The 22171-nt window shown below is 35.7% G+C and overlaps 1 protein-coding gene across 1 annotated transcript in view; it reads right to left on the bottom strand.

Moving 5' to 3' along the window:
- Positions 1 to 21484, bottom strand: part of LOC123217950 (midasin-like) — a 41031-nt gene extending 19547 nt beyond the window's left edge. The window contains 47 exon segments of the mRNA XM_044639049.1: positions 18 to 100; positions 195 to 272; positions 361 to 523; positions 618 to 954; positions 956 to 1148; positions 1151 to 1637; positions 1639 to 2127; positions 2225 to 3117; positions 3223 to 3430; positions 3548 to 3712; positions 3831 to 3896; positions 3976 to 4065; positions 4199 to 4299; positions 4396 to 4494; positions 4801 to 4948; positions 5867 to 5940; positions 6930 to 7080; positions 7677 to 7731; positions 7820 to 8013; positions 8103 to 8298; positions 8300 to 8400; positions 8479 to 8583; positions 8676 to 8871; positions 8966 to 9002; positions 9240 to 10439; positions 10442 to 10834; positions 10837 to 10963; positions 11132 to 11185; positions 11188 to 11256; positions 11339 to 11515; positions 11620 to 11665; positions 11742 to 11884; positions 11970 to 12066; positions 12152 to 12218; positions 12298 to 12420; positions 17154 to 17232; positions 17541 to 17660; positions 17749 to 17858; positions 18462 to 18631; positions 18753 to 18912; positions 18915 to 18955; positions 19049 to 19229; positions 19232 to 19322; positions 20246 to 20330; positions 20849 to 20921; positions 20924 to 21149; positions 21380 to 21484. Of these exon segments, the coding sequence (XP_044494984.1) occupies positions 18 to 100; positions 195 to 272; positions 361 to 523; positions 618 to 954; positions 956 to 1148; positions 1151 to 1637; positions 1639 to 2127; positions 2225 to 3117; positions 3223 to 3430; positions 3548 to 3712; positions 3831 to 3896; positions 3976 to 4065; positions 4199 to 4299; positions 4396 to 4494; positions 4801 to 4948; positions 5867 to 5940; positions 6930 to 7080; positions 7677 to 7731; positions 7820 to 8013; positions 8103 to 8298; positions 8300 to 8400; positions 8479 to 8583; positions 8676 to 8871; positions 8966 to 9002; positions 9240 to 10439; positions 10442 to 10834; positions 10837 to 10963; positions 11132 to 11185; positions 11188 to 11256; positions 11339 to 11515; positions 11620 to 11665; positions 11742 to 11884; positions 11970 to 12066; positions 12152 to 12218; positions 12298 to 12420; positions 17154 to 17232; positions 17541 to 17660; positions 17749 to 17858; positions 18462 to 18631; positions 18753 to 18912; positions 18915 to 18955; positions 19049 to 19229; positions 19232 to 19322; positions 20246 to 20330; positions 20849 to 20921; positions 20924 to 21149; positions 21380 to 21484 (8646 nt within the window).
- Positions 21485 to 22171: the final 687 nt, after the last annotated feature.

The raw sequence follows: 22171 nt of genomic DNA, 5'->3' as shown, positions 1-22171 counted from the left end.
ACATCAAGGGTAATGACCTGATAAATCTCCTCCAACTTTTGGGCAATATTTTCATCATACTCATCAGATTTGCATGCTATATGTGATGACATACTCACACCTAGAAGTATGAACACAAGTCAAAACTAAAGAAACCTATAATCGAAATCATACAGTAAGCACATCAAAAAAATATCACAAAGATGAAACCATACCTTGCAATGCCAATAAGCGGAGTTCAGGATCGGAAGAAGCAACAACATCAAGACGGTCACTCAATGTTGCAATATCTTCTACATTATACCCACCAGATGATTAAAACACAAAAATTACAACTTTTAGTTTCCATTCTATCTCAGAATCAGAATATTATGAGCATACCTTGCTTTTTCCACAAAAGTTCACAGAAACTTAAAAGCTGATGCTGTTGATGATATAACTTAGAAGACCGAGGCAAAAATGGATGACCACCATGAACCCATAGTAAAGACCTTTGTGATTGAAAATGCCAAGAAGAAAATTTACCCAGGTTCTTGCCCTCCATCTATACAGAAAGAAAGAAAAACTTGATATGTTACTCACATTACAAGAAACAAATTCGAAGACATGGGTAGTATAGCATATCATGGTGAGAATACCAGGACAATGTCAACTTCTCTCGGACAAAAGTTGTGCAACTTGGTAACATTCTTCATCAAAGATCGCCAAGAAATCAGCAAACAATCAACCTGAGATGAGGTAACACCACTCCAAAATAGTATGTGATTTTCAAGAAGATCAGTGTAAAATTGTATCAGCTTATCAAATGAAGGAGAATTGACAACCGTTTTCAGGACTGAGTTCTCCAAATTTCTTAGAGATTTCAAAAATGGTTGGAAATAACAAGTTTCATCAGTGTAGTCATGCTCACTCTCTGCGTTCCACTGCTGATAACTAAGCCTCAGAAGGTCAACACAGTTAATTGCGTTATGGATGGTTACTCTGCACCTTTGACATATCACTTGATGCGGTTAATTCAACTAGCTCCATTGAAAGCACTGGAAGTGGATGAGAACCTAAATTGACTAGATGATCTGATGTAAGCTCCTTGTGGAAGTGAAATATATCTTTCCAGATTTGATCCTCCAGCTCCTTCTGGAGTGAAGCCAGGAAAAAATTGAAAATGGGCAGTAGGGCTTCAATTGAGAATTAAACCAGCTAAACCAGATAATATGCAACGGAAAGTCACTTTCTGTCGCTTGTTCAATAGCCCAGTTCGCAGCAAATAACAACATTTTGTTAACCAAATTTGAGTTAAATCCTATCTTCCCACCACTGGACATTGTCCCATTTGAAACCATAGGAAACATCCCCTGAAGATTCTTCATGTTTATCAAGTATGTCACTGCACTGTCACTGGAAGACAAAGCTTGATCCAAAGAACTATCATTCCAATGATTTTGTACTTCACAAGATGCATACTGAGCCCCCAGGAACTCCAAATACATACAGTTCTGTTTGACAGATGCCTCTTTTGAATACCATACCAAGTCTCTTAAATTCAAAGGCATTGGCCATCCTCCAGGCAAACACAAAGAACATCCCAATGATGAATCAGTTTCAGACAATTCAATGATTGACAAAAATGTGTTCTTGGCATGGCTAATTATATTTTCTCTCTTCAGCCTCACCTAAAGAAGAAAGATAAGTATGCTCCCAACTTATTTGGAGGCTCCACAGAGCCTGATTGCCATTCACAATAAGCTGCTGAAATAATTGAACCCACCGTGCTAACTCTAGATTTGTGATCCGTTTATTAAATTGCAAACCTTTAAGAATAGCATAGACATGCGCTTTAGCCATTGACTCAACCAACTTGGTAGAAGGAATACCGGAAAGAGCAACAAATTTCTTTGCATCATTCAGCTCACTATCCTCAAAGGTGAAGCCTTTTTCTTCATCAAATAGCCAATATGGAGGCATCATATATATCTCAACACCTCTATTTCGCATTGCCCTGGACAGTTCACCATGGCTTGGATTAATTGTGAGAAACATTTGAAAATTGGGGTGCGGATGGAGAACCACCGGTTTTCCATCAACAGTCCCACACTCATTGATTGTAATAGAACCACTGGGCTCCACCAAAGAGTTGATTCTATCAAGAACCTAGAAATGAAAAAGCAAATCAGATAATGCTCAGATAGTTGGTGCAAACAGGATTTAAGAAGATAAAGGCTAAGAGTTTTAAAAACATTTCACATACCGTTGGATTACAAAGATTTGCATTCTCTAGAACTATCCATTCTCCATTTTCCATGGCCTTTATCAGTAACCCTGTAACCCATTCAAATTTAGCAGAATATGACATCGGCTGCTTATCTTGCAGCTTCAATATTGTCTTCATTGCACTATCCAGGTCTTTACTTGACCAAGAAAGAGATAAAACATTATTCTCAAGTTCCAATCTCAGTTTTTCAACAATCTCAACCAATAAACAAAGAGAGTTTCCAATTCTCTTCCAAGTCTCCATATATGTGGAAGGTGAACTCGACATGAGAGTAAAATCCACACAAGATAAGAAAGCAAGCCACCGAGAGATTAAATCCTTTTTTTGACTAACAATTGCATTCACTGAGGACTCCAGTTGCAAACTGCAATATTCATTAACATACCGCTCAACTTGAGCAACAACCATTCGAAAATTGCGTAAGGCGTTGTATTGCTCAAAGCATCCAAGTAATTCAGATATGTCAGTTGCAGAAGAGAGATTTAATTCATTTAGTACATTTCCTGTTAGCTGAGCTAGCATTCTTATCAATGAAGTCTTTCCAGAAGATGGTGGGCCAACCAGAATGCATAACCATTGCTGTTTTACACAATGTGCAGCAGCTTGCAAGCTGTGACGAATACCTGGCAGAATTTTCAGCTGACTACAAGAAACTTTAGACAACTGATTATAATTTCTTCTAATAGTTGTGTTCCCCACAATTAAGTCTCTAGCATTGAGCTGCACTCTTGGATAAGGATTTATAAATGGCTTCATCCCAAATACATCTTCATACAACCGAAGAACTTCTCTACGGTCACCAGCAGTGCGCATTCTTTGAACGTAGAGTATATCCAGAAAGAAATTGGCTTCCATCTTTTGAGGTGCACCTAAGTTTAAAACCATATCTATGAGTTACAACCACAAATATATGCTAAATAATAGAACATATTGGAAACATGATAGTAATTTGCAAGAAAGAAAAACAAGCCCACCTTGTATAATCTGACACGACCTAATCACATCACGAAGATTAAACTCCCAGGGTGACCCATCCTGAGCAAAATTGCGATATACCATGGTCTCTTCATATAACCGCTTATTGAATAAAATCAGCTTTGAAAGCACAGACCTTGGGATTGATGGATATAGTGAACTACAGATGAAAACATAGTCCTCCTCCACCAACTCATCCACATATACCTGAAACCAAACACAGAGAAAAAAAATACAATGATGACTTGCATTAATGCGAGGTTAATAATTTAGTTTCTTGCATGTTGTAAATTCAAAGCTGCAATGACAATCTGATAAACAAACCTTAGTGAAACGATTGAGAAAGGACCTTGGGAGGCCTTTTCTACCACCACCCTGATAAGAAGGATTTTGACATGCAAAAACTCTGAATGACTGTGGACACCTAAAAGTAAGACCTAGCTCTGGAATGAAGACCTCACCACGATGATCCAAAATAGCATTCAAACCCTAATATGAATAACAATTAATTGCTGCCATCAACATGTAACACAAAGACAAACTAATAAAAACAAGTAATAGCAACAGATATAAAATAAAAACGCTTAATGAGGTTTAAAAGCAATGCCTCTAAGACAGATTGTGGAGCAAGATTAAGCTCATCTAGCAACACCCAACAACCCTCCTTTATAGCCTGCCAAGAAGAATGCAAGCATTTCAGAATACATCGCAAATGAACTAAACACAAAAGCTTTTAGGTAATATGTCTTAACCTGCAGTAAGATTCCATCAGACCATGCAAATTTCATTCCTTCATCACTCTCAACAGGCAAGTCTGACCCCAACAAATCCATTATGTCAGTCTGCAACCAAAGCACAATCACATTCATGTCCATTGAGAAGTTATAAGGTTGCAACCAAAGCACAATCACAAAGGAAATGATGACACCAAAGGACAGAGAACAAACAGAGCAGAAACAAACAGAAAACACAAACCTGCTCAGATAGGTTTATGCGTACAACTTTATGCCCAGAATATTTGCCCAAAGCAACAATTAGACTTGTTTTCCCAACACCTGGACTGCCTTCAAGTAAAACTGCAAAATACGAGATGATCAGAGATGTAAAATAGCATGAAGATCAAAGACACAGCAGGGGAGTTCGGGAGGTCATCAGCAATAAAAGAGACAAACCAGGCTTCGAAATTTGCATAGCTCGCAATACCCGCAATGCATTTCTACGCGTAGTAGGTGCTAAAAATTCAAAACCTCCAATCTCAGCATTTTCATGACCTGCAGATATAACCCACAAATTGCCAAGGAATTATAATTACAAGAGTAGAAATCTTTAGAGGACAAGTTTTCAAATAGTGTTTTGCACAGATATTAAATGGAACTACAACAAATAGTTAGCTCATTTGAGATTAAATAATAAAAATTGAAAAAATATGGTCAAGGAAAGAGAAGAATATCAATAGAATCATATTTGTTACTTTGTCCAAGATAGCAACCAGCAACTTCAAATTAATAGTCACCACTACATTGCAACTAGTTCTGTCGCCATAGCAAGTTACTGCTAACAATGATTCAAAATATCACCTTTTTCAATGTAAAAGGGATCAATCCCAAAGACATTGTCACATTGCATATCGTCACTGTGTGATTTATCAACACTTGTACCAATATCACCCCAACCATAAGTTTCCATAGTTGACAATTTAGCTGAAAGCGCATTGTTATCTTCCACCTATTGTAACAGAAAAGAAATCACTCCCTCATATATACTATAAAAATTCAAATAACATAAGAAAAAGTTTCCAATATGTGCACTCAAAGATAAATAATAACAGTGTCACAGTAAAAACTTGCGTAAGAGCACAGACAGATGGCTTAAGGTTTCTATATTTTATTTGAAAGAAAAGGCTTGGCAACAATACATAACAAGGAAAACATCAAACCAGCGATGAAAGGCAAAGTGCTGTCCCAGTCAGCAATTAGTTAGATCTAACTACAAACCAGTTGCAGAAAGTAATATGTCAGAACCCCCTTCACATAACCCTTCTATCAATCTGCTACACCAAAAATGGATTGGAAGATACTAAGGGGGCAAGAAAGATGAGAACAGGTCTATAATATTGCCAATAACGAAAGCAGTATTGCAAGTATCCAATAAACCAGGAATGAGTAAAGAGTGTTTACGAAAAGTTGAAGATTTAGCTGTTCAAAAAAGAAGTGAAATAAATTAGGATATGTATTTAATAAAATTCATAATATCTTTTAGGTCTTCAACAACAATCCTACGTGTTTACCTTTTGTAAGTGGTTCCTATTACATTCTTAGCCTACATAAAAAAAAATGCAGTATTGCTAGAAGCAACTTCAAGTGGATGATACGCATTAGAGATGGGTAGCTTTCTCACCAAGAACAGTATCACTCAGAATATTAGATAGAGTATCACCAAAACAGTATCACTCAGAATATTAGATAGAGTATCACTTAATTTGATAATGCATAACAAAACATATTGATTAAATTTATATAGATATATATGAAGGAAACTAATAGTTCAACACTAACAGATATTTAATGTATCCTGGTGATGAAAAACTGATTGATGGTCCATTCACTCAACGGTCAGAAGCAGAATAAAAAGAAGGGAACAAACCTTTAGCTGTTCCAAAAGAAAAGACAAGCATCTATTTCTCAACTTGCCAGCATCACTTTTAGAAATTCCAGTGCCTAAGAAAATTGTGAAAATGAAACAACATGAGAGATATGTATATGCACAAATGTTAAAAAAATCAGGAGTGCTTTATTCAATGGAAAATGTTAACAAGCACTAACCACTTTCAACAACTAGAACAAATAAAAGACAGCAGCCATCAATAAAGTAGAGAAAATAGGGCATCTAATAGCCCAGAACTACAAGGTATCTAACTTGAGCTGCATTCAAACTTTGACATCAAAGCTTCCTTGGAAAATAAAGTGTAACAGAAAAGGGCAAACTATCTGGTGCCATTACAAGGCATATTTGAACAGAGAAGTGCTAGCCATGATATTTTCAAGTGACATAAACAGAAACATTTGTACATAGGATAATACTAGGCCACAATTATATCCTAGATCTGGAAACTAGGGCTGGACCCAAACCCCTTACTTGGGCTCGGACTCAAGCTCAAGCCAGCTCAACTCTAATTCATTTAGATCAAACTCAAATCGAGCTTAAGTTGGGAGGGTAAGCTCGTTTTTTAAACTGAGTTCAACTTAAACAAGAGAGAATTTGGCTTGCGAGCAGGGCAGATAGCCAGAATTAGTTCGAGCTTGACTCTCGGCTCAATTTGAGTCATGTCAAGCAATCGTAAAAAAAAGTCATCGTTTTTTTCATTATCAGGCAAAATAATATTGTTTTATCAATGAACCGTGAACTTGAGTCACAAATTCAACCCATTAACTCAATTAGAGTTCCAAACTTCAAATTTAAGGATCGAGCCAAACTCAAAATACTCTTAACTTTGGCTCAACGAAATTGATCCACCCTATTTTTCATTTGAGCCAAGAAGTGTTCAAGCTCGGCTTGGGTTGTATCCAAGCCTACTAGAAACCAAAGACATAAGAAGATGCTAGAGTTGATACAACCAAGAAATTATTCCCAGCCAAAGCATCTTGCCTGTTTCTAAAAATAATGCAAGAAATCACACAAAAAAATGTAAAGCAAAGTAAGAAACTACCTAAACTCAATCCATCAAGCAAAATGAGGAAAGCTCCATGTAGAAATGCATAAGCAGGCCCCAGACTTGTCTCTGTCACATTAACGAAGGATATCCAAGACAAAAGATCTCTCACAGTAAGTGCCCTTCCTGATTGTAATTGGTGGAACCACTGTATAGCAGAGCAAATAACAGAAACCAAGCACTCAAACACATAGGACAATAGCTAAGACACCATAAATAAGACAAACCATCATTGTCTCAGTAGCCACATATCCCAGCAAGAAAATATCAAAAGTTTTCCTAAAATGCTCATAAATACTTTAAAATTACAAAAGTGTTTCGAAAATAAAGGTTCGTGCATTCAGTTACCCAATAATAAATTCATGATATAACAGTAAACTAGAGGCAACAATCCAACAGACAGATACAACTTGACAAAATTAAAACAAAAAACTACAATCATAAATGACCAGTCTAACAATATCAATTTAGACAAGGTAAAACAGATGCAAGTTCTAAAACATGACAACCATTATTATGAAGCACTTCAATTCTTATTGACAGGAAACTAGGAGTTTAACAACCCATTGACATAAAAATGAAGAATATATATAAAGGCTCTTCTCCACTTAACAGGTATATCTAGAATTGGCTACAGTATAATAAAAGATCATGTATAGTAGAGAGCAACCAATACCAAAAATGACAACTGAGTTATCCCCATGAACCCCACAGCATACAATAGAATTAAAAAGGGGAACTTACCGCCCAGAAACTTAGCATAGGATCCACCAATAGTGAAAGTCCTGGGTTGGCAGCTCTGCAAAAATAAACTTCTCTGATTACAATTGTGAAGAGACTACATTTATATGAACTAACCCGATAAATATGTTTCCCAAAACACAAACCTTTGTAGAGCAATGTTTTTCAGCTCATCTACATCCCTAACAGGAGGAACCCATATCTCAGTGAACCGATTACGGAGTGCTGGAGATAATTCCTTCTTACCATAATCACCACCAGGATTCATCGTTGCCAAAACAAAGAAATTTTTTTTAGCAGTAACATTTTCCAGAACAGGCCCTCCTTTCTCAGCCAATGACTACAAAGAAAAAACCAGTGACAATAACAAGGCTAAGTCTGACAGCTCATGCAGCTAAACAACTTAGGATTCATCGATAAATTACCCACCAATTTTCTTTCTGGCTCCAACACACTGTTCAATCTTTCCAATACACTATCATCAGCCAAAGAAATTTCATCCACAAGAAACAGACTACCCTCCTTCATTGCTCGAACAAGAGGACCATCATGCCACATGAAGACAGTCTGCCACCTCTGGTACAGCTGAGTGAGGTCTGATATCAGCTCTTCAAGACCTTCAAGAACTCACTGTAGCACTTGGGACCTGACTTTCTCTATACCATTTCATTATTGTAGTCAACTTATTTAAAGTAGAAGAAGCCTGACTGATGTCGGAAGAAATGGTCTACAAAGAAGGAATGCATGTGAAACCATAAGTGCCTGATAAGGAAAAGCATACTTATTATCATAAAAATAAACTTACTGAGTTCCCTGTATACTCGATTAAAGCCTTTGACATCCTCAACTGTTCAATTAGATTGTTGAATTCAGACATCAGTCTTGATCTATCCCGAACAGGATAGAAACCCTGTTAAAGAGTTCATCAGTGTGCATTTAAGGACCATTAAACCAGTCAAAACATACAAGGAAATAACTAAACAAATAGAAGTGGCAACAAACCCCAATAAAATCAGATGTTTCGGTGTACTGGTGGCAATTCAAAATATGTAATTCAGACCCCAATGCCAAACTCAGCAACTGACAGACTGTTGTCTTTCCACCACCGGTTTCACCAACAAGCAGCACAGGTTCATGTAACTCATAGCAACGCTTTACAAGAAAGTACAATCTCCACATACTTCTTGTCCAGATAACACTGCAAGGAACCAATAAGTGGTCAGAGGATGACACTTAAATACAATTAAGCCAACACATCGGCACCAAGAAAACAAATGTTCTATGATTCATACTTTCCAAGATTCTCCGAAATTGAGTCACTTCCAGCAACTTCCTGAGTTATACACAAAAAAGAAACAGTACTTCAGATTATTCATCACCTAACCAATCCTTCCAGAAAGATGAACAGATGGAATGACAATACAAGAATCTGAGTGTTTAAAACATAAAAAAAAGAAATAACAAAATTTCTTTAGAGCAGAGCAACATACTACATCAACACTACAATTAATTACTTTATGATGTGATAAGCAACATTTTGCATACAATAGTAAGATACACAAGCACAATACCTTTGGTACAAGTCTTCTTTCACAAGTCTTACACGAAGATGTTTCTCTAAAACTTCTTGAACCACACATTTCTCATCATCATTACGTAGTCTTTCTGCAAGAAGATAATAACCATCCCTAGCCAAATCTTCATAAGACTTTCCAAAAGCCTTAAAACGATTAGCCCACCTAAACAAGTCGCGTGGAGTTATGAATCCATGTTTTCCAGCAAATACCTTGCTACTTTGCCTTTGCAACTGCAAGTCTTTCATGACTTCAACCATCTTCTTAGCATAGCTTTCAGGGATTTCACACCTCTTTTCTAATATTGTGCTCAATTCATTTTCAGGGATTTCATCAACATGAATCTCAACAAATCGGTTGCGGAAAGCTCGAGAAAGCATTTTACGGCCACCATAGAAAGTAGGTGGGTTTTGGGTTGCAAAAAGCAAAAAATCTGGATGTGCCTTTATAGTTTCACAGAGTTCAGGCACAAAGAGTTCTCTATTGTCATCTAGCAAACGGTTCAATGCTTCCAGCACATCAGATGGAGCTAAGTTCAGCTCGTCTAGGACAATCCAATGACCATTCCTGACAGCCTTAACCAATACTCCTTCATGAAATACAAGCTTTCCAGAAGAATCAGTAATGTAAGAACCTAAATATTCCTGCAAATCAGTGTGCTCATGATTATTTATACGCACAAACTCATGGCCAGTTATAGCAGCAAGATATTGCACAAGACTAGTTTTCCCACTAGATGTTGGCCCCTGTAAGAGAATCGGATATCTTTTAATAAAGATTGCACATGCCAGATTGCTAAGATGCCCTTTGACACTTTTTGTAAGAACATAGTTCTTCAAGAATTCATCTGACACTGAGGTTTCTCTATTAACTACCAAGTAAGTATCAAAAGGTACAGGTGGAGGTGTAATTTTCCCGACCACATAATCAATCATCTGTTTCATAATCTTCGCACTGGGTCCATCCAACAAAGTGAGGAAAAACATGCAGAACCCATCGTAAAGTGCTTTCTGAAAACCAAATTTTTTCTCTGCCTTCCTCGTAAATTCCAGAGCACGATATAGAGACCTTAAGCTGTATTGTGGTTTCTGATTAGCCCCATCCTGCAGCTTTTCTTCTGATTCTTTCTTTGCTGCTTTGTAGAAAAATCTAATTTTTTCCACTAATTCTCTACTTGACCAGCTTTCACCCAAAATCTCTCAATAAATAGTTCTAAGTCTTTGTCATCTAATATGTCATCAATAAAGAATTCTGTAAATCTACTACGTATAGCATAAGGCAGGTCATGCTTCCCAGCATCAGTTGCAGGGTTCATACAAGCGAATATACGAAAATTAGGATGTCTACATATATGACTGACATCCCCCCTTTCAGCTAAACATAGTGAACCACTTTCTCCTTCAAGAACACCAACAATTCTCTGCAAAGTCTCTGGCGGAGCCAAATTCACCTCATCGAGCAAAATCCACTCACCTTTTCTAAGTGCACTTACAAAAGCTCCTTCAACAAATGAAAATACCATTCCAGATGCAGCAATTTGTCTGCCAGCTGTTTCAAGTTTCATAGAAAAATTCTCCCACTGCTCATCCAAGGTTTCTTCCGCTTTTTTACCTTCTTTTGGTACTCATCAACATACTTTCGAAGGCCTTTTAATAATTTTCTCCAATCCTTATCCCTCAAGATCTTTTGCAAATGGGTAAAAATTGTTTCATTTCCCTAGATGTCAGAATGCAACATCAAAATTAACTATCAGTCTTTCTAACAGAGGATAGTCAAACAAAAGAGAAATCTATTTATTGATTTGTATGAGAATGATTGTGGATAAGGAAAAACATGATTTCAGTTACAAAAAAGGAAAATGTCATCCTAAAATAATTAAAATACCGTCTGGGAAAATGTCTTAGAAAACAGATACTCGAACTCTTTATAAGGGAGTGCATAATGAATCTTGCATCAATAGGCTTAAATCCTCCTAATAAATCAGCAACATCACTCTGTTGGCTCAAGTTCTGGAAAAGAAAAACAAAATCATAAGAGACCATCACTTGCATCAAAAAAGGGGTAAGGAAGATGGATCCTCTACCAACGTACCAAAACAGTAAGTCTTTGACCAAGCATTGCCGCCAAATTCTGTACTAGTGTAGTCTTCCCAGTACCAGTTTCACCAACCAACAAAACAGGCTCATTGTGCCTAACAGAGCAAGCTATCTTCTCAAGTGCACACAAAGAACTTCGAATGTTAACAAATTGTCTACTCTGGTCATGTAACTGTAAGAACACAGAGAAATATCAACAAAAGATAGTTATCCATCGAAAACCTTTAGGACAAACAAAACCGGAAAATCAAGGCAAGTTTAAGTGCATACACCAACAGTTTCACTGCATTGAAGAGTGACTCGCCCAATTCTTAATTCTAGGGGGATTTCTGCAAATCAAAGGCAAATATAAGAGACTAATGATATCTAATAAATAGAATTACATATTAACTTGAAAAATTAGATACCTGAACAGCAGGTTCATGGGAAGGTATAAGGTTTCAGCCAATGAAATGGGAATTGCCCACATTTTCGCGAGTTCTTTCATCACAGTCAAACGGTTTGCAGCTGATGTTGAAAAAGATGCAAATATATCGACAGCCTGAGAGCAGAGAACAATATACTCAATGATTATGTGAATGAACAATAAAGGATACACAGAAGCAAGAACAAAAAAGAAACCGGACCTCTTGATAGATGAATTGACACTCATAAGGTGTCAAACCATTTAGCCTTGAGCTAAAATCAAAACCTGCAATTCTTTTGCACCATTTGAGAAGATCCCTGCCATCAAAAATGAAGGAAAATGCAGCGACTGATTTTCAATTGACCTCAATATGTGACGTTAAACTATCATTCAGTTAGATACCTTAATGAGAACCTATTGAGAGAAGCAACTTGGTGTGGTGGGTAAGAGTTAACTCTTTCGAAAGTTTCTGCCACATACATCAACATTTAAAGTTAACACATATTTAACATGAAACCATTAAAAAAATTACATATAAACAAACCCACCTACAAGTCTATCAGCAAGGGACTCCAGAGTTGGATACCATGCTTTCACTATATTTTGCAAGTCATCATTACTTGGTGGCATAATCATCACTCTCCTCCAGACATTACCAAGTGAATTCCCACCTACCATCAAAACAAAAAGCAACTTAAACAAAAAGAAACTGTTTTCTTAAACCGTTCTGGTGATAATGACAAACAATATAGTATATGAAAAAAAAACTGCAAGCAGACTGATGAAAGTTATGGACATTTTATAATGTGTTATGAAGACTCTTTTGGGCCATTAGAAATGGAAGTAACCAAAGAAATTTCAAAGGTGGTTGTGAACCTGAGGTGGACATGCTATAGACAAAAGAAGTTTAATCCTAGAATGTACCTGATATCACTTACTAGGTGTAGGGATTATTTGGTGAGGTTATTGATAGGATTAAGCTAGCGATTATCTAGGAAGTTTTAACATGTTTTAGCTTTATCCGATTCTATTGCTATCTATTAATTTGTAGCTAGTCTATAAAAGGCATTGCAATATAACATAAATAATATCCAAAAATAAAAATACACATAAGGTGACTGTATTGTTATTAATGGTATCAAAGCCAAGTTTTACTGGCTTGTAAAAAAGATGGTGAAACAGTGATGACAGGTAGAGAGTCCCATCACATTTATCTCAGCCATTCTGATCTTCATCTCATTAAATGGAGATCCAATCCTTCCCAAATGTGAAAAGCATTGGTGATAGTCACAACATTCAATTATCGGTCCATAAGTTGAATGGGAACAATTACCTCCCTTGGTCTCAATCAATGAAGCTTATTGTCAGAGGAAGAGGAAAGATGGGCTATCGTACAGGAAGCATAAAAGTCCCTAAAGAGAATGATCCAGGGTATCAGAAGTGAGAGGCTAAAAATGATATGGTTATTGCCTGGCTTATTAACTCAATGGTGGAGGAGATTGGCCAACTTTATTTGTTTTTCCCTGCGGCTAAAGAGATTTGGGATGTTGCTAAAGAAACATACTCTAATCTAGGTAATTCAGCACAAGTATTGGAGATCAAATCAAAGCTAAGGAATCAAGCAAGGTCTAATGTTTTAACTCAATTCCATGACTCTTTAACTAAGCTTTGGGAAGAATTAGATTTGTTGGTTTAAGTCATAGCATCATAGGACAGTATAAAACACACATAAATGCTTCAAAAAGAGAATGTGTTTTGAGTTTTTGGCAAGGTTGAATCAAGAGTTCAATGAAGTTAGAGGAAGAGTTTCGAGAAAGGAGCCCCTTCCTTGTACTCAGGAGGTATTTGTTGAGGTGAGAAGAGAGGAAATCGAAGGAGAGTCATATGGCTGACCAGAGCAGTAGTAGTTTTAACACAGTTCCTGAATCAACATCATCTACCTCAGCATCCAAAGGATTAGAAGGCCAACATAATAGTGAGCAAAGAAGTTTAAGAAAAGAAGGAAGGGAGAAGAGAAGTTGGAGTGATTATTGTCACTGATCGAACCATACCAGAGTTGCACGTCGAAAACTATGGTAGACCCCAGATTCGGAAAACTAGAACTGTGTAGCTAAATTTTTGCAATTTGAAGATCTACTTTCAAGAAGGATGATTGACAATACTAGAGAAAAGATAGATTGTACAACTTGGAGATTCAGAAGTGAATGAAGGAAAAGCCCAAGAACCTAAAAGCCAAAACCTACAGCCTGAATGCAATTTTATCTCTAGTTCTAACAACAAATAGATTATGCCACGGCACAGGTAGGTTAGACCACCCAAGTTTCCTTTTTTTGGCAAAAATTGTTTCCTATTTGATCAGTAATAAAAATTTATTGTATTTGCAATGTGAAGTTTGTCAATCAGTAAAACATACACGTGCATCATACTCACTAAGACCTTATAAAAGTTCTAAACCATTAGCACTAATCCATAATGATGTTTGGGGACCCTCTAGGGTAGCAACCCCTTCATTGGCAATATATGTGAAATCTAAATATGAAACAAATCAAGTCTTTTAGAATTTTCAAAACATGATCAAGACACAATCTCGAAAACAAATTCCGGTTTTAAGAAACAACAATAGGGCAGAATGCTTCAGATGGTTTTAGGCACCTATCTACAAAATAATGGCATTATTCACCAAAGTTCTTATGTGGGAACTCCACAACAAAACGGAGTAGCTTAACAGAAGAATAGACATCTACTAGCGAAGTCTAGGGTTCTAATGTTAAATATGAATATGCCACACTTTTGGGGAGAGGTTGTTGTAATAGCCACCTATTTGATTAATCAGTTACCCACCCAAATGCTAAGATTGGGACTCCAGTTTCTGTTCTTATACACTGTTTTCCTGATAACAATTTTTTTAATTGTCTTCCAATTTAAACATTTGGCTGCACTGTTTTTGCGCATGCCTCATCTCTTAATAGAAGAAAATTAGACCCAAGGGCAGTCAAGTGTGTATTTGTGGGATATTCTCCTGCTCAGCAGAGGTATAAGTATTTTTAATTGTAACCTGTCCCAAGTATCCCATCCTAATAATCCTGTTTCTTCTTATCATACAAATCCCACAAAACCTAAACACAAGACGATTGACAAGGCTGAATCAACCTGGGCTTAATATTTATATAGAAGGTCTAATGCTCAAAGTGACAAACAACTCAATGACTCCCATCTCCAGTCATCTAAACCAAGAGTAAAATCTAAAGCTCAGTCTTCAAAATCATCCCAGCCTACATAAACACCGAATACTATTATATCTTTTGAAAAACCAATGAGTGATAACAATTCTTACCTCCCAATTGCCATAAGAAAAGTGGTCAGATCTTGTACACTACATCATGTATCTAACTATGAGGCCTATGGCAATTTGTCACCATGTTTTTGTGCTTTTGTCATGAATATTTCAAAACAAGAAGTATTTAAGTCAATACAAAGATTTCAATGATCAAAATTGGAAAAGAGGTTGAATTGAAGGAGATGAGGGCTTTGGAGAAGAATAGAATATGTGAACCAGTTAGTTGACCCAAAGGAAAGATAATTGTAGACTGTAAATGGGTTTTTACAATACTGTAAAAAGTCGATGCCCATCAAATGGCTAAGGGTTTCATGCAAACCTATTGTGTAGACTATGAAGAGACATTCACTCCAATGGCTAAGCTGAAAAAAATCAAGATGTTAATCTCTCTTGCAATAGACTTAGACTAGCCTTTACAGCAGCCAGTTGTAAAGAACGCCTTTCTAAATGGTGATCTATTAGACAAAGATCTACCTCCTGGTTTTGAAGGGAATACAAATAACCAGGTGTGTAGACTAAGGAAGTCCTTATATGAATTAAAGCAACTTCTAGGGTTTGGTTTGAGAAATCACTAAGGCAATTAAAGCATGTGGTTTTGTTCGAGGTCAAACCTATCACACCCTTTTCTTGTAAGATTACAATCCTAATCGTCTATGTGAAAGATATATTATTCTTACAAGAAATGGTCTCGGTGAAATAGAGAAGATGAAACGAGTGATTGCAAACGATTTCGAAATAAAAGGTCTAGGGCAGTTGAGATATTTCCTAGGAATGGAAGCAGACAGGACCAAGAAGGGTCACAAAGAAAATATATTCTAGATTAGCTACAATAGAAGGGAATGTTAGGGTGTAACCTAATGATACACCTATTCAGCATAATCTATGGTTTAATAGATTGATAGGGATGCACAAGTGGAGAGAGGTAGGTGTCAAAGATTTATCTATCTTATACAAGACCGGACATAGCTTTTGTTGTGAGTGTTGTAAGTCAACACATGCACAACCCTCAAGAAAAGCACTTAGAGGTTCTGTTTCCAATATTAAGGTAACTTAAGATGACTCCTAGTAAAGATGCCTTATCTTGGAAAGAATACTGATAGAAAAATTGAAGTATTCACTGACGCAAATTAGAAAAGGTCTATGAGTGATAGGAGATATACTTCTGACTATTGTACATTTGTATGGAGTAATTTGGTGACCTGAAGGAGTAAAAATCAAATTGTGGTGGCTAGAAGTTTTTCAAGGCTGAATTTAGAGCTATGGCATGGGAATTTGAGAAGTAATGTGACTTAAGAGACTTCCAACTGAGCTAAAAATTGAGAGTCAAAAGCCTATAAAGCTTTATTGGAATAATAACACAGCTATTAGCATTACACATAATTTTTTCAATCATGACCAAACTAAGCATGTTGAAATAGATAGACAATTCGTCTAGAAGAAAACAGACAAGAAGATTATGGTGATTATCTACCTTCTTACAAGTCAACACACAGTTGATATCCATACAAAAGGACTACCTAGACAAGAGTTTGAGCGGCTAACTTCCAAAATAGAAATGTTGGATGTTTATTTACCAGCCTGAGGGAGAGTCTTGGAATTATCTAGTCAGGTTAATGATAGGATTAATCTGGTATAATCTAGGAAGTCTTAAAATGTTTTAGCTTGATCCTATTTTATTGTTGTCTATTTATTTATCTATAGAAGCATTGCAATGTAACATGTAATTTACAAAAACAAAAGACACAAAATAAGAGAATCTACTATTTTTCAAAAGGAAATTTCAAAATACAACTTTTTCTCTATATTCCAAGAGATTGTGCACAACAATAGTTTGATTTGTTTCTTTCTCTATTTTTATCCTTTCTTTCTATGGGAAATATATGGATGATAAAAAAAGCGAAATGTTGGTTGACAAAACTATGAAATTCCTATTTCTACTAATCAAATTTGTTCTCTTTCTATCAAAAAATAAATAAATAAAAAGAAACACAATAAAATCAAATAACTGAAGCCGATGAGTGAAAAAAGGAAAAGTCAACAATTATGAAACTAGATTGCAATACGAACCTTCAGTACCATGAGAAACATCAAGCTTGTAAGTTGAAATGGTAGAAAATAGTTGAAAACTTTCGGAGACCCTTATTTCCTGCAAAATCCACATACTTGAGTTCAAGTACACATAAAAGTAGAAAACAAAGAAAAAAATCTATGGGAATTCATTTTCAGAAAAAGTTGGAAAATAAATGTTGCATAGGCTTTCACAAACACTGTATTGAACCAAGAAAGGGCACATATAAATAAGATGGATAGTCATAGAGATGCAAAACAAGTAATTCAATATATAATACCTAAACAAAGCACAAAGAAATTGGACATTAATGTTAGCATTGCATCACCATGTAATGATCAGAAACCCAATGGGACGCATTATGTGGATTGTGTAAAAATTATTACCTCCCCATGGCCAGTTATGAATGAGCTTGCACCTTCCAATAAAGGTAACAAAATGGTTTGCACATCTGATGGAGCTTTATCAATATCCTCAAAAACAACCCAATACCCATTTAGAATAGCCTGCAAAGGAAGACAATTTGAGACCATTACAACATGATCAGAAAAAAAAAAATAAAGCAAATAGCAATTATATGAGAAGGAAACAGACCTGGGTGAGAGAGCCAGGTTGCCATCTAAATTCACCAGGTTGCTCAGTACAAACATAACTTCCAATTAATGTTTTGCCATCAATTTGATCGTCCATGTGAATTGATAAAACTATAACAAAGGTGGCAGAGAGAGATTTTGACTGTTAAATAGGTAGTGTCAAGTAACAATGAATGGAAAAAACCAAGAAGAAAAAGCTAATGGATATGCTGAAAGTATAAACAAAGGTTCTAAATTTACAGGATTCACTTCAATAAACATATCACAAAAGGAGACTTATTAAAACAGTCAGAAGCATGCAAAAGTAATTTAGTTACATATTGCAAATATATCAAAAACAAAATCCTAAAGGATTCAGCACTCCAAAGCCATGGTCAGTGAAAACAGTGATTTTAATTTCAAACCAAAACATCACATTTGAAGTGATAAATTTTTCATGTACTCATGGCTCTTATGTCCAAATGCCAAAAAATTAGTCTCATAAGGAAGAATACAATCTAAAATAAAAGCCATTAGAGGAACTAATAAGTGCACAGAATTTAATGGAAAATTAGGCCCAATTTACAGGCTAAATTAATAATAAATGGACACTTCTGAGTGTTCAAAAACAACAATTCTTTGTGCAAAAGGTATCGATGTTAAAGATACCTATCTTACAAAGAGAAAATTACCTTTTTTTTTTTTTGGGCAAGCAAGTAAGAAATAGAAAATTACCTTGGTTACCACTTTCACACGCCAACTTATTAATAAGGGCAGATTTTCCAGAACCAGCAGGACCATACAGAAGAACAGGCCACTTTTGACTTACTCCCAACAATAAAATCTCAAAACTTCTCTTCACAGTAGATGTCAAGACAAATGGATTCCCGTCCAATTTATTACCCCTAAATTCCAAATGGACTTAATATGTTACTTCAAAAAACTAGATATGAGACCTGAAAATCTAAAGATATGTTTTATAACAGCACAATAAAAGATTAATATTCTTCAGTTTGAGAATCCTACCATGTCCCCAATCTTTGACGCCTGGTTGATGGCTCAATTTCATGAAACTGTGTTGAGGGTAGTGAATTAAGGCCAAAACACTGCAAACAGTTTTCTTGATTAAAACTAAAGTCACCAGTACTAGAATCCAACTTATTACTGTTCGGTGATTTGACATACAGCCAGCCAGCTCTAATGATGTATCACGACGAAACTCCTCCCACCTGAAAATTGGAAATTTAAGAGAAATATTGCAGGATTGATGAGCAAAATATCGAGTTAGAAAGTGTTTGTTAAAAAGAAATAAACAAACGAACCGCAATAAACATAAAAATGCTTCTTCAGCTTCAACACCAAAGTTTGAAATTGCTCTGTCACTCATTCCCAAAGTTAGAGAAAGTATCTGAACTCCACACCATCTAATATCTGCAATATCCTTCTTCAATTCGGCATCACTGCTCCAGTTAGGGTTTCTATATATCTCAACAAGGTCCACAAACAGGACCAATCCCAAAGTTTAGAAAAAATCTCAGGTTCAATGACGAGGAGGCGATAAGATGTCCTAATAGCATTCAAGCAAGGACTTACAACCTGAAGCAGAAAAGAAGAGGATCTGGAATGTGACCAAAGATTCATGAAATACAAAAAAGAAGATATTCTGCTAAAACAATCACTCATTTCCTCCTTTGCAATCTCAACAGAACACAGGAAAAATTATTTTTAAAAATTATGTTCCTTCTGGGTAAGTTCTATGCACACACTCACTAATACCATTTATTGTCTATGCCAGAACAGGAGGATCATATTCCATAAAAAGCAAGGTGCAGGGACGATGAGTGGATTTCCAATATACTGGTAAATATAAAATAAGGCAAGCTAGTTCCAGAATTAAAACTGATCAATATACAACACAATAAACAAAGGATATAAATTTACATGTCCAACCTCATTTTTGAAGAACTTTCTGACAAAACTGTTACATCAATTAATGTCCAAAAATAATGAGACTCTTTACTTGGTCAGATTTTCCACATTGATTATACATCAACCCAAGCAACTTGTCAAGAAATTGTAAATGGTACAAGAGAATGTTATTGACAGATCAGCTTTACTTTATAATGTGAAAATCATTAACAAGGAAAATTCAGTTAGGGAGGTAGTATATCTACCAATTATGCCAAAAACCTTTATGGGCTTTAGGACAACTTAACCTTTTCTAAAGTTATTTTGTATCTTATTTTTTCTTAATACAAATTCTCTTGGTCCTACCAAAATAAAAATAATTATAATATAAACTAACATGCCTTCAATATATCATATTAAATAATTCTATAAATCTGACACATAAAGGGAAGCAAGGAAAAATTGGTAACATAAACAATCTCATACACAAGCTAAGCAGCATTACACAGATTAAGGTAATTCAATACAGATACAATGGGAACTAAGAAGGTATGCAAAGGATTCACAAATAATTCATCCAAGAGAATCCTACCAGGAATACTTGTACATACCTTTACAGAAAACTCAGGAGCTATTATTTTTATCAAAAACCGTTCAAAAGGTGGTGGAGCAAATTTAAAATAATTTAATACAGACCTGCACCAAATAACCAAGCATGAATCAAGCACATAAGCCAGAAAGAAGAAAATGTCAATGTAAATTTGAATTGCCTAAATCAACCATTAGAAAATGCACGTAATTGGCTTTAGAAAATGGGCTTGTTTCACCTGATTTGCAACTCAAGAGCTCACTACTAGATACAAAAAAATTGGACTTCACATGGTTTAGTTAAAGAAAATGGGACACAGAAAAAATATGATTGGGTCTGATGCATTGCATGATTTTTTGTAAAATTAGGAACTCTATCAACAACAATTTCTTGATTTCTCACACTTGATAAACTTCTCCCCATGTTCTTCATCTATTACTACTGCAGGATGCCCAGCCTTTACTTCTCAACCGATAAAATGAAGGCAGATTAAAGTTGAAATTTTCAAAATCAGAACAGTACTAAATTTTAAATCCAATTTATTCATCAATTCCTTTTAAGCTATTTGTTTCTCAACCACAAAATGAATGTAAGAAAGGTACAATGAATAATAACAGAAGTGTACCCCAATAAAAAAGGAGCCAAATCAAGCACTCGACAGAAAGCCAAGCAAGCAAGCTCATGAAGATTCAATCCCTCCCACTTTGAACATGAAACTGGATAACATCAACAAAATGCCCTGAATCTTCCATTTGGCCATCTGAATTCAACCTCAGATCAGGTACCAGACGGAGCAAAGCCACAGCTTTATCCACAATCTTCCGTGCTATTGGTCGGAAACACCCCATCAAAGGTATTGTGTAATGTGGGTGCAAAGACAACTCTACCACTGAATTTACCACTTCTTCTTCTGTCAGGTCACTTCCCTGAACAACCCAAGAAAGCACATTTCAGTAGAATACATAACACTTACGGAACTCTTCAAAGAAACTTTAAATTGCCACCATATTGAAAAATACCTAAAGAATATTATTTAAAACCCCATATTTCCAATTCTTCTAAAGTTCCCTAGTTAATTTCAGTTTAAAATTTCCTCAGAACTTGAATATCTCTTCACTTTTCTATCAGCAAATAAACCAAGAATGGTCAAGCATACCTTTTTAGCGAGTGAACTAAAACGCGGTAAACACCCAAGCTTGGGACACCGGGAAAGAAACCTCTCGAGCGCGGATTCAAGACTGAAACTCCCATCAATTGCCATTTAAACTCAAAGCGTATGTATTCACAAACCAATAAGTCAAACTTGTGTATACTGAACTTTTGATTGCAAACAAAAATGATATACAACTTCAAATGCAAGTCTTTTAATCTAGTAAAACCTGCATATCACCGAATAATTTTACAAATAATCAGTTAAAAAAGAAATAAACATACCCACCAGGTGTTTTAACCAATTGTTCCATTTATTATCATATACCAGCGATATATTAAGAAAAAAGAGTCCAAAGCAGAAAACTTAGTGAAATTTTTAAAATTTAAAAAGAATTTTCAGCATCTGATCTTTATAGAAGAAACTGTGAACTTTTCCCGATATTTAATGTTATGTTGTCGGAAAAAAAAACAGAGGTTGAAGCGCAAAAAAATTGTAAACCGACCAAGTTTTGCCTAAAATACTGATTCTGTGTTTTAGAATTTGGGTGGTCCTTCCTGTGTCGTTCACTTCTTTTGCCGCCTCAGAGAAAAGGGTTTAGGGTTTTGCGGTTAGTCATAGCATATGTATATATATATCAATTTGAGGAGGGCCACCGAGCTAATCCATCCAAGTTTTTGTGCCTTCCCTTAAGTATTTTACAGTTTAAAAATTAAATATTTATTTATAAACTCTAAAATAATTAATTAAACAAAATAAATTATTTTTTATTAAATTTTAAAAATTTGTATTATTTTT

Source organism: Mangifera indica, chromosome 6 (assembly GCF_011075055.1).
Source record: "Mangifera indica cultivar Alphonso chromosome 6, CATAS_Mindica_2.1, whole genome shotgun sequence".
Classification (NCBI taxonomy): Eukaryota; Viridiplantae; Streptophyta; class Magnoliopsida; order Sapindales; family Anacardiaceae; genus Mangifera; species Mangifera indica.
Note: the sequence above shows the minus strand (reverse complement) of the source record. Positions and strands in the feature narration are given on the sequence as shown.